Here is a 12,381-nt window from a genome sequence, read left to right as displayed (position 1 = left end):
TGCTAGATTAATGCGGGGCTAGCACTACAGAGAAGCAGGGCTGGGTGACCGGTAGAGTCAGCTCCCCAATAGCCCAGCACAGAGTGGGGGATCATATGGATCCGAGCCCACAGTACAGTCTGAGTCCAGGGACTGCGGCAGTCATGTGACAGTGCAGTGAGTAACTGGTGGTCTAGGGGGATCAGGAGCCTACTGTGGACTGCTGGTTCTCCCAGTCCCTCTCCCAGGGAACCAAAATGTTTTCTCCTGCAGCCTCATGACTCAAAGTGCTACAGTGAGGTGTAGGGAGAGTTGACCAGTACAGCCAGTCATTTGTTTTACTGGAGCTCCAAAGACCTCCCACTTGGCTTACCCCTTTGGTACTGTGTGTTTGAACTGGGTAAAAAGAGGGCCTGCAATCCCTAACTAACCCCCACCGTGCTGCAGCAACCATCTTGAGCCTGTGGGCCAGATCTTCGACCAGACACTCATCTCCTATATTATGCACAATTAACGCATAGGTGGACTTTAATTTACCTTTTTATTGCTATCTACCTAAAAGCACAGGATTACACAGTAGTGAAGAAGACATCCAAGGAGTGTGAGGCACCCAGCAACCACAAACATGTATCAGGAGGACTGAGCAGGACACAGAGCCCCATCACGGTGCCTCCACCTCACTGTCTGATACACGAGAGACACAATGACCAGAAAATCCTGGAACTCACCAACAACAAGATCATTCAGCTGCTGACTGGAGACGTGACTGCTGGGGATGGGACATTATACAGTAACTCCAGGGTACGTGTCTGGGTGATGACTGGAGAGGTGACTGCTGGGAATGGGACATTATACAGTAACACCAGGGGGAATGTGTCTGGGTGATGACTGGAGAGGTGACTGCTGGGAATGGGGCATTATACAGTAACACCAGGGGACGTGTCTGGGTGATGACTGGAGAGGTGACTGCTGGGAATGGGACATTATACAGTAACACCAGGGGACGTGTCTGGGTGATGACTGGAGAGATGACTGCTGGGAATGGGACATTATACAGTAACACCAGGGGGAATGTGTCTGGGTGATGACTGTATCAATGTGTGTGTCAGGTTCCTATAAGGTGTGAGGATGTCACTATCTATGTCTCCATGCAGGAGGGGGAGTATATAGAGGAACACAGGGGTCTGTACAAGGACGTGATGATGGAGACTCACCGGCCCCTCACATCACTGGGTAAGAGGAAACTGTCATGTATTGTACAGGAGAGAGCAGGTATGGGGGCCCCTATATACACACATCACCTGATAATCACATATATACACTGTACTCAGTCACTGTGTGTCTCCTACAGATGGGTCCAGTAACAGAGATACCCCAGAGAGATGTCCCCGTCCTCTGGATTCCCAGGACTGTACAGAGGAGAATTACAGGATCCCACAGGAGGATCAGGTAGGTGGTATTTAGGGTCTCCCCAATATACCAAAGTTACTGTCACTATATGATCTGTAGAGGAGCTGTGTGTGTCTTATACACTGATGATATACTGTTTTCTATCAGTGAAATCATACTTTATTTTGTGGGTTTTTAGGGTGAAGATTTGACCAACATTAAGATAGAAGATCTAGAGGGAGAAGAAGAGACGTATGTGACTGATATAAAGGCAGAAGATACAGAGGGAGAAGAAGAGACGTATGTGACTGATATAAAGGCAGAAGATATAGAGGGAGAAAAAGAGACGTATGTGACAGATATGAAGGCAGAAGATATAGAGGAAGAAGAGACGGATGTGACTGATATAAAGGTAGAAGATACAGATGGAGAAGAAGAGACGTATGTGACTGATATAAAGGCAGAAGATCTAGAGGGAGAAGAAGAGACGTATGTGACTGATATGAAGGCAGAAGATATAGAGGGAGAAGAAGAGACGTATGTGACTGATATGAAGGCAGAAGATATAGAGGGAGAAGAAGAGACGTATGTGACTGATATGAAGGCAGAAGATACAGAGGGAGAAGAAGAGACGTATGTGACTGATATAAAGGCAGAAGATACAGAGGGAGAAAAAGAGACGTATGTGACAGATATGAAGGCAGAAGATATAGAGGAAGAAGAGACGGATGTGACTGATATAAAGGTAGAAGATACAGATGGAGAAGAAGAGACGTATGTGACTGATATAAAGGCAGACGATATAGAGGGAGAAGAAGAGACGTATGTGACTGATATGAAGGCAGAAGATATAGAGGGAGAAGAAGAGACGTATGTGACTGATATGAAGGCAGAAGATACAGAGGGAGAAGAAGAGACATATGTGACTGATATGAAGGCAGAAGATACAGAGGGAGAGGAAGAGACATATGTTACGGGGGATCCGCAATGTAAAGAGGAGGAGATCCCTGCAGAAATCTGTGCAGGTGAGTAATAAGCACATAATACAGAAAAGAGTCACATTGTCACCGGCTCAGGTCTGCCCTGATTTGTGGTTTATATCGGACTGTTCTTGCATTTTATATTGCTTGTTCCCCTGATTGTGTACCTGGTAAATTCCTTGTATTTGCACAGGGTTCCGAGGTAAGGCTAGGCCCTCATTCCGAGTTGTTCGCTCGCAAGCTGCTTTTAGCAGCTTTGCACACGCTAAATCGCCGCCTACTGGGAGTGAATCTTAGCTTCTCAAAATTGCGACCGACGAATTCGCAATATTGCGATTAGACCTCTCTTAGCAGTTTCTGAGTAGCTCCAAACTTACTTGGCATCTGCGATCAGTTCAGTGCTTGTCGTTCCTGGTTTGACGTCACAAACACACCCAGCGTTCGCCCAGACACTCCTCCGTTTCTTCGGCCACTCCCGCGTTTTTCCCAGAAACTGTAGCGTTTTTTCACACACACCCATAAAACGGCCAGTTTCCGCCCAGAAACACCCATTTCCTGTCAATCACATTACGATCACCAGAACGAAGAAAAAGCTGTGAGTAAAATACCTTACTGCATAGCAAATTTACTTGGCGTAGTCGCAGTGCGAACTTTGCGCATGCGCAATAAGCGGAAAATCGCTGCGATGCGAAGAAAAAAACAGAGCGAACAACTCTGAATGACCACCTAGATTCACTAAGCGGCAAGAATATTAAATGCAAAACAAAGTATGCTTTACAGTTTGGGGTTTAGAATGTCTATCCCAGCTATCTGTACCCGAGAACCAAGCGACGTCTCTCAGGAAACACCTCCCTACCACCGCCTACGTTTTCAAGACATTTATGACACCAGGGAGTATATTTACTAAAATTCGATTTTGCATTTAATTTTCAAATCAAATTTGATGTTGGTAAATTTTGTGAAGGGGTTTTGAGTTGGATTTATAAAATTTGTTACCAAATCGAACCTCAAATCCCCTTTATAATCCCAAGCAAAATCGAATGCAAAATTGAACAGAACTTCCTCATTGCTTCCTCTTGGTCGAAATGTATCACATGCATACTAATTAAAGGGGATGTTCTCTTTATACTATTTTATACATTAAACATCTAAGTGATAATTATATATTTTTTGAAATACTGAAATAATCTGCCTTCCTGACTGCCCTCCACTCTCTATGCATACATATTTGTTGGTAAAAAAAACCAACCCTCTGCCTGCTCCCTGTTTATTGCATAATCTGGGGAGGAGTGGTTTATTTAATGTGCAATTATGCAATAGACGGCAGCAGAGCACAATATTGAACATTTTTGCCAAATTATATAATAATATGCTTTCCGAATAAATAAAAATTCCAAAGATGCATTCTGTCTTGGATTGTGTGGCTATATGTACCTCTTCATACTCATGCTCAGCAGGAGTTTGTGGATTTGACAATGGAGTCAGTAATCAAGAGCAACAGCCATATCCTAAATAACCTTTTTTGGTGATAGGGGAAACTTTTATCTGCTTTATTAGCACATACAGGTATCTTACACACCAACCACCCATCTGGCATTTGTCCCACAAGAATTTTTGCAGACACAGATGAATTGCTGAGGATGTAAGCATCATGGTATGAACCAGGATAACCAGTTACAACAATCATGATTTTAAAATTCATTATATCATCCAGCCAAATTCCCCAATATTGTGCTCTGATGCTATCTATTGCACATTCATGGAATAAGTATGATGTCTATACATATAAATATGTGCACTATTCATCTCATTAAGCTGCTGATGGTGCTCTGATTGATCCTCCAGGGGGTTATCTCAGTCAGGTGGTGATTTGCATCGTGTAGGTAGGTGCACAACATACCGTATCCTTGGGCATCCATTATTAATACTTCCACACTGCCCTACATGCTTTTGGGTACTTAAAAAGTCATCACTATCAATTTCCTTCCATTAGAATGGTGTTCAGAAGTCAAAATTGAATGTCTAACATCAGTCTAAAACATCAGTCTAAACATTTGGAAATTTGAGGTTCGATTTGGAGTGAAATCGAACTTAGGTAAATGAGGGGATTTTATGTTGAGCTATGGGAAAACATTGATGTTTTTCAGAAATTTCATTTCTATTGGGAAGTAAGTTGAATTTGGCTTTAGAATCGATTTTACATTCGATTTGGTCTTTAGCAAATCTGTTCAATTCAGATCGAATGGAAATCGAATGCCAAATCCCTTGAAACAGCAAAATCGAACTTTAGTAAATTTTGCCCCATGTGTCGCAATCGCAGCTCCAACACTGTGGATGGTCTCTGGATGCATGATCAGTGCAGCATAGACACATGGTCAGAAGTAAAAGAGTGATCTGTTGAGTCCAACTTCGTCAGTGTGAACAACTCAGAATCAGGCCCTAGGGTTCATATAGAGCACGTCATAGAGGTCCCATTTCATCTCAGAGGACACCACCCTTACTGTAAGTTGGAGAAACAACTTTTTGGATACACTCTTCAGAAGGGTCCTGCCAGGGTCAACGCAATCAAAGATTGGACTTGCACAGCTAGACTCAAGTTGATCCAGTGCTTGCAGTGATTCTACAGTTAGTACCTCCAGTTTATTACAAGCTACTCTTTTCTGGTTCCCCCATCATGGCCATCATCTGAAAATGAGCTAACCTCTCTTAGGCCTTTAATCCATTAAAATAATGTTTTGGCTTTATTAAAGCAGCCTGTACTCTCTCACCCTTAAGTCATCTGTCCCTCTCAGCAAGTCCACTAAGGTCAATTGCACCAGTGTTCCATAAAATACAACCTGCTGAACAAAAGTATGACATTGAGGATACAGGACTCCTAACAGTACCTTGGAAAAGATTCAGCTGTGGATAGAAGAACGTTGGTGGGAACAGTTCAGCTTGGATAGAGGGAGACCGTGCTGTGGATGGAAGGAGGGAGTTCTTACGAACTGTTCCCCAGTTTTGCTACATCAGTGAATCCGCAACACTCAGTTATGAGTCCCGTCTTGGCTTTAAACTCTCTTTTGCTTTTATATCAGTTGGAATAAAGGTTTCTCTAACGTCCTAGTGGATGCTGGGACTCCGTCAGGACCATGGGGAATAGCGGGCTCCGCAGGAGACAGGGCACATCTAAATAAAGCTTTTAGGATCACATGGTGCGTACTGGCTCCTCCCCCTATGACCCTCCTCCAAGCCTCAGTTAGGTTTTTGTGCCCGTCCGAGAAGGGTGCAATCTAGGTGGCTCTCCTAAAGAGCTGCTTAGAAAAAGTTTTTTTAGGTTTAAATCTCAGTGAATCCTGCTGGCAACAGGATCACTGCATCGAGGGACTTAGGGGAGAGATTTCCAACTCACCTGCGTGCAGGATGGATTGGAGTCTTAGGCTACTGGACACTTAGCTCCAGAGGGAGTCGGAACACAGGTCATCCTGGGGTTCGTCCCGGAGCCGCGCCGCCGATCCCCCTTACAGACGCTGAAGACGGAGGTCCGGAAAGCAGGCGGCAGAAGACTCCTCAGTCTTCATGAAGGTAGCGCACAGCACTGCAGCTGTGCGCCATTGTTGCTACACGTCTCACTGATTCAGTCACGGAGGGTGCAGGGCGCTGCTGGGGGCGCCCTGGGCAGCAATATTAAATACCTTTAGTGGCAAAATAAATACATCACATATAGCCATTAAGGCCCATTAACCCAGGCCAGTTTTCTTAAAACCCGGGAGAAAAGCCTGCCGAAAAAGGGGCGGAGCTTATTCTCCTCAGCACTCAGCGCCATTTTCCTGCTCAGCTCCGCTGGTGAGGAAGGCTCCCAGGACTCTCCCCTGCACTGCACTACAGAAACAGGGTAACAAAGAGAAGGGGGGCATAATTTGGCGATATTGATATATTAAAAGCGCTTATATCAAAAACAACACCTTCTAGGGTTGTTTATATACATTTATAGCGCTTTTGGTGTGTGCTGGCAAACTCTCCCTCTGTCTCCCCAAAGGGCTAAGAGGGTCCTGTCTTCGATTAGAGCATTCCCTGTGTGGCTGCTGTGTGTCGGTACGTGTGTGTCGACATGTATGAGGACGATGTTGGTGTGGAGGCAGAGCAATTGCCGGTAATGGTGATGTCACCCCCTAGGGAGTCGACACCGGAATGGATGGCTTTAGTTATGGAATTACGTGATAATGTTAGCACATTACAAAAGTCAGTTGACGAAATGAGACGGCCGGAAAACCAGTTAGTACCGGCTCAGGCGTCTCAGACACCGTCAGGGGCTGTAAAACGTCCCTTACCTCAGTCAGTCGACACGGGTACCGACACAGATGAATCTAGTGTCGACGGTGAAGAAACAAACGTATTTTCCAATAGGGCCACACGTTATATGATCACGGCAATGAAGGAGGCTTTGCAGATCTCTGATACTGCTGGTACCTCAAAAAGGGGTATTATGTGGGGGGTGAAAAAACTACCTGTAGCTTTTCCAGAATCAGAGGAATTGAATGACGTGTGTGACGAAGCGTGGGTTAACCCAGATAGAAAACTGCTAATTTCCAAGAAGTTATTGGCATTATACCCTTTCCCACCAGAGGTTAGGGCGCGCTGGGAAACACCCCCTAGGGTGGATAAGGCGCTCACACGTTTATCAAAGCAAGTGGCGTTGCCGTCTCCTGATACGGCCGCCCTCAAGGATCCAGCAGATAGGAGGCTGGAAACTACACTGAAGAGTATATACACACATACTGGTGTTATACTGCGACCGGCAATAGCCTCAGCCTGGATGTGCAGTGCTGGGGTAGTGTGGTTGGATTCTCTGACTGAAAATATTGATACCCTGGATAGGGACAGTATTTTATTGACTCTAGAGCAATTAAAGGATGCTTTTCTTTATATGCGAGATGCTCAGAGGGATATTTGTACTCTAGCATCAAGAGTAAGCGCGATGTCCATATCTGCCAGAAGAAGTTTATGGACGCGACAGTGGTCAGGTGATGCGGATTCCAAAAGGCATATGGAAGTATTGCCATATAAAGGAGAGGAATTATTTGGGGTCGGTCTTTCGGACCTGGTGGCCACGGCAACTGCCGGCAAATCCACTTTTTTACCTCAGACCCCCTCCCAACAGAAAAAGACACCGTCTTTTCAGCCGCAGTCCTTTCGCTCCTATAGAAACAAGCGACCAAAAGGACAGTCTTATCTGCCGCGAGGCAGAGGAAAGGGTAAGAGAGGGCAGCAAGCAGCCCCTGCCCAGGATCAGAAGCCCGCCCCGGGTTCTACAAAGCCATCAGCATGACGCTGGGGCTTTACAAGCGGACTCCGGAGCGGTGGGGGGTCGACTCAAGATCTTCAGCAATCAGTGGGCTCGCTTACAAGTGGACCCGTGGATCCTGCAGATAATATCTCAGGGTTACATGTTGGAGTTCGAAAGGTCTCCCCCTCGCCGGTTCCTAAAGTCTGCTTTACCAACGTCTCCCTCAGAAAGGACGTCGGTTTTGGAAGCCATTCACAAGCTGTATTCTCAGCAGGTGATAGTCAAGGTACCCCTCCTACAACAGGGAAAGGGGTATTATTCCACACTATTTGTGGTACCGAAGCCGGACGGTTCGGTAAGACCTATTCTAAACCTGAAATCCTTGAACCTGTACATACAGAAATTCAAGTTCAAGATGGAGTCACTCAGAGCAGTGATAGCGAATCTGGAAGAAGGGGACTTCATGGTGTCCCTGGACATAAAAGATGCTTATCTGCATGTCCCAATTTACCCCTCACACCAAGGGTATCTCAGGTTTGTGATACAAGACTGTCATTATCAGTTTCAAACGCTGCCGTTTGGTTTGTCCACGGCCCCTCGGGTCTTTACCAAGGTAATGACCGAAATGATGGTTCTTCTACGAAGAAAAGGCGTATTAATTATCCCTTACTTGGACGATCTCCTGATAAGGGCAAAGTCCAGAGAACAGCTGGAAGTCGGTGTAGCACTAACCCAGGTAGTGCTTCAGCAACACGGGTGGATTCTGAATCTTCCAAAATCTCAATTGACCCCGACAACTCGTCTGCTGTTCCTGGGAATGATTCTGGACACGGTTCAGAAAAAGGTGTTTCTCCCGGAGGAGAAAGCAAGGGAGTTATCCGAACTTGTCAGGAACCTCCTAAAACCAGGAACTGTGTCAGTACATCAATGCACAAGAGTCCTGGGAAAGATGGTGGCTTCTTACGAAGCGATTCCATTCGGCAGATTCCATGCACGGACATTTCAGTGGGATCTGCTGGACAAATGGTCCGGATCGCATCTGCACATGCATCAGCGGATAACACTGTCACCAAGAACAAGGTTGTCTCTCCTGTGGTGGTTGCAGAGTGCCCATCTGTTAGAGGGCCGCAGATTCGGCATACAGGACTGGGTCCTGGTGACTACGGATGCCAACCTACGAGGCTGGGGAGCAGTCACACAGGGAAGAAACTTCCAGGGCGTGTGGTCAAACCTGGAGACGTCCCTTCACATAAATATACTGGAGCTAAGAGCGATCTACAATGCTCTAAGCCTGGCAAAACCGCTGCTTCAGGGTCAGCCGGTGTTGATCCAGTCGGACAACATCACGGCAGTCGCCCACGTAAACCGACAAGGCGGCACGAGAAGCAGAAGAGCAATGACAGAAGCTGCAAGGATTCTGCGCTGGGAGGAGAATCATGTCATAGCACTGTCAGCAGTGTTCATCCCGGGAGTGGACAACTGGGAAGCAGACTTCCTCAGCAGACACGACCTTCACCCGGGAGAGTGGGGACTTCATCCAGAAGTTTTCCACATGATTGTGAACCGTTGGGAAAAACCAAAGGTGGACATGATGGCGTCTCGCTGTGGACGCTCTGGTAACACCGTGGGTGTACCAGTCAGTGTATGTGTTCCCTCCTCTGCCTCTCATACCAAAGGTACTGAGAATTATACGGAAAAGAGGAGTAAGAACAATACTGGTGGCTCCGGACTGGCCAAGAAGAACTTGGTATCCGGAACTTCAAGAGATGCTCACGGAGGATCCGTGGCCTCTACCTCTAAGAAGGGATCTGCTTCAGCAGGGACCTTGTATGTTCCAAGACTTACCGCGTCTGCGTTTGACGGCATGGCGGTTGAACGCCGGATTCTAAAAGAAAAGGGCATTCCAGAGGAAGTTATTCCTACCTTGATTAAGGCTAGAAAGGAAGTGACTGCACAACATTATCACCGCATTTGGCGGAAATATGTTGCGTGGTGTGAGGCCAAGAAGGCTCCAACGGAAGAATTTCAATTGGGTCGATTCTTACATTTCCTGCAAGCAGGATTGTCTATGGGCCTAAAATTGGGGTCCATTAAAGTTCAAATTTCGGCCTTATCAATCTTCTTCCAGAAGGAATTGGCGTCAGTGTCTGAAGTACAAACTTTTGTCAAAGGTGTACTACATATACAACCCCCAATAGTGCCTCCGGTGGCACCGTGGGATTTGAACGTAGTTTTGAATTTTCTCAAATCTCATTGGTTTGAGCCTCTAAAATCGGTAGATTTAAAATACCTTACATGGAAGGTAACCATGCTATTGGCCCTGGCTTCAGCCAGGAGAGTTTCAGAGTTGGCGGCTTTATCATACAAAAGCCCATATCTGATTTTCCATTCGGACAGGACAGAACTGCGGACACGTCCTCATTTTCTCCCTAAGGTGGTTTCGGCTTTTCACTTGAACCAGCCTATTGTGGTGCCTGCGGCTACTAGCGACTTGGAGGACTCCAAGTTACTGGACGTTGTCAGAGCATTAAAAATATATATTTCAAGGACAGCTGGAGTCAGAAAATCTGACTCGTTGTTTATATTGTATGCACCCAACAAGATGGGTGCTCCTGCGTCTAAACAGACGATTGCACGTTGGATCTGTAGCACAATCCAACTTGCACATTCTGTGGCAGGCCTGCCACAGCCTAAATCTGTAAAGGCCCACTCCACAAGGAAAGTGGGCTCATCTTGGGCGGCTGCCCGAGGGGTCTCGGCATTACAACTTTGCCGAGCAGCTACGTGGTCAGGGGAGAACACGTTTGTAAAATTTTACAAATTTGATACTCTGGCTAAGGAGGACCTGGAGTTCTCTCATTCGGTGCTGCAGAGTCATCCGCACTCTCCCGCCCGTTTGGGAGCTTTGGTATAATCCCCATGGTCCTGACGGAGTCCCAGCATCCACTAGGACGTTAGAGAAAATAAGAATTTACTTACCGATAATTCTATTTCTCATAGTCCGTAGTGGATGCTGGGCGCCCATCCCAAGTGCGGATTGTCTGCAATACTTGTACATAGTTATTGTTACAAAGATCGGGTTATTACTATTGTTGTGAGCCATCTTTTCAGAGGCTACTTCGTTTTTTGTTATCATACTGTTAACTGGGTTCAGATCACAAGTTGTACGGTGTGATTGGTGTGGCTGGTATGAGTCTTACCCGGGATTCAAGATCCTTCCTTATTGTGTACGCTCGTCCGGGCACAGTACCTAACTGAGGCTTGGAGGAGGGTCATAGGGGGAGGAGCCAGTACGCACCATGTGATCCTAAAAGCTTTATTTAGATGTGCCCTGTCTCCTGCGGAGCCCGCTATTCCCCATGGTCCTGACGGAGTCCCAGCATCCACTACGGACTATGAGAAATAGAATTATCGGTAAGTAAAATCTTATTTTTTTTTTTATAATTTCCTTTGGCACCTTTCTCTTCTTTATGATTGGTTTCATTGCCAACACCGGAGAGGTGGTTCACCTTCAAAGTGGTAGAGAGTGGATTTAATCTCTGTCATCAGGAGAGGAGGAAAAAAGACCCACCAGATGTGCCTATTATTTGTGTATCATTAAGGGGCATCCCCTGTAAATTCATATTTATGGTGACTATGGTACCACCTAAGCAAATATATGATGTGCCTGCTTATTGACTTTGAAAGTGTGAGTGTAATAAACTTTGAGATCCATTGGTTTAATTTACCTCGCATGGTGATATATTATGGAACGTGCCAGTAATCTATCTGATCCTGTTTTTATGGGAGACACTAAGTTGGTTCCAGCCAGGGTCTCTCCAGAGTCTTGTGCACTCTTGTCCATAGCATCTACTTCTGTTGTGCCAGTTCCCAACACAGAATCCGTTTTTGCTGATCCTACCAAACCTCTCAGCCTGTTGTCTCCTATTGTCACTACCTGATGGTATCTCTGCGTACTATCTCCCTTTTCTGCTAAACTCTGCCCCCTGTGTGACAATTGGGCTGTAGTATGTCCTCTCCTTGGTGGGTCACTGGCTCTTCACTGTCTGGGATGTCCAAACTGGACTGGTTTGCCCGCTCCACAAATCCTCCACAGTCAGATACGCTGGGCTCTTTCCAACAGACACCTCAACATGACACTGATGTAATTTAGCCGAGACACATTTGGTGGGGAATAAGATTTTCTCTCTTAGAATGTTTGGGATTAGTTAGCCACTCCTACTTAGTGACCTTAGTATCTATTGTTATTCTGTTGTAATACATTTATGATTTGTTATAGACATCAGACTGATCCCTGGATCTGATATATTTTTTTATTTACATGATTCTTCTCTGATCCTTAAGCTGGCCACACACTATGCCGTTTCTCATCCAACTAACCTAGACAACTTGTCTTGCCAACCAATCATGAAGTTTACTCCATACACCTAACCAACATTTACATAATTCCAGCCAACTATTCACCCAACTGAGTGACTTAGATGTCACAGCTGTAGGTGGACACACACATGGTTTCATTTCTGCTCTGTTTCATCTCTACAGAGGCACGAGGGGGGATAATCTTTGTCAGCTGCCCTTTTCTGCTATCATTATTGATACGGTGGACATTATCATGCGAAATACAAATTACATGTTCTGTCTGACTGGAATGCCTCCCTGGCCGGGTTCACTATGGCTGGCCGGCGGTCGGGCTCCCGGCGACCAGCATACCGGCGCCGGGAGCCCGACCGCCGGCTGACCGACAGTGTGGCGAGCGCAAATGAGCCC

At 46.2% G+C, this 12,381-nt stretch overlaps 1 protein-coding gene across 1 annotated transcript in view; it reads left to right on the top strand.

Moving 5' to 3' along the window:
• The window catches only part of LOC135056882 (oocyte zinc finger protein XlCOF7.1-like), a 156,868-nt gene that overhangs the window by 6,817 nt on the left and 137,670 nt on the right, over positions 1-12,381 (top strand). The window contains exons 2-3 of the mRNA XM_063962625.1: positions 547-780; positions 1,134-1,212. Of these exons, the coding sequence (XP_063818695.1) occupies positions 547-780; positions 1,134-1,212 (313 nt within the window). The remainder of the gene's footprint in view (positions 1-546; positions 781-1,133; positions 1,213-12,381) is intronic.

Source organism: Pseudophryne corroboree, chromosome 3 (genome assembly GCF_028390025.1).
Source record: "Pseudophryne corroboree isolate aPseCor3 chromosome 3, aPseCor3.hap2, whole genome shotgun sequence".
In the NCBI taxonomy this organism is placed as follows: domain Eukaryota; kingdom Metazoa; phylum Chordata; class Amphibia; order Anura; family Myobatrachidae; genus Pseudophryne; species Pseudophryne corroboree.
The sequence above is the reverse complement of the archived record's forward strand: the minus strand, read 5'-3'. Positions and strand labels throughout refer to the sequence as shown.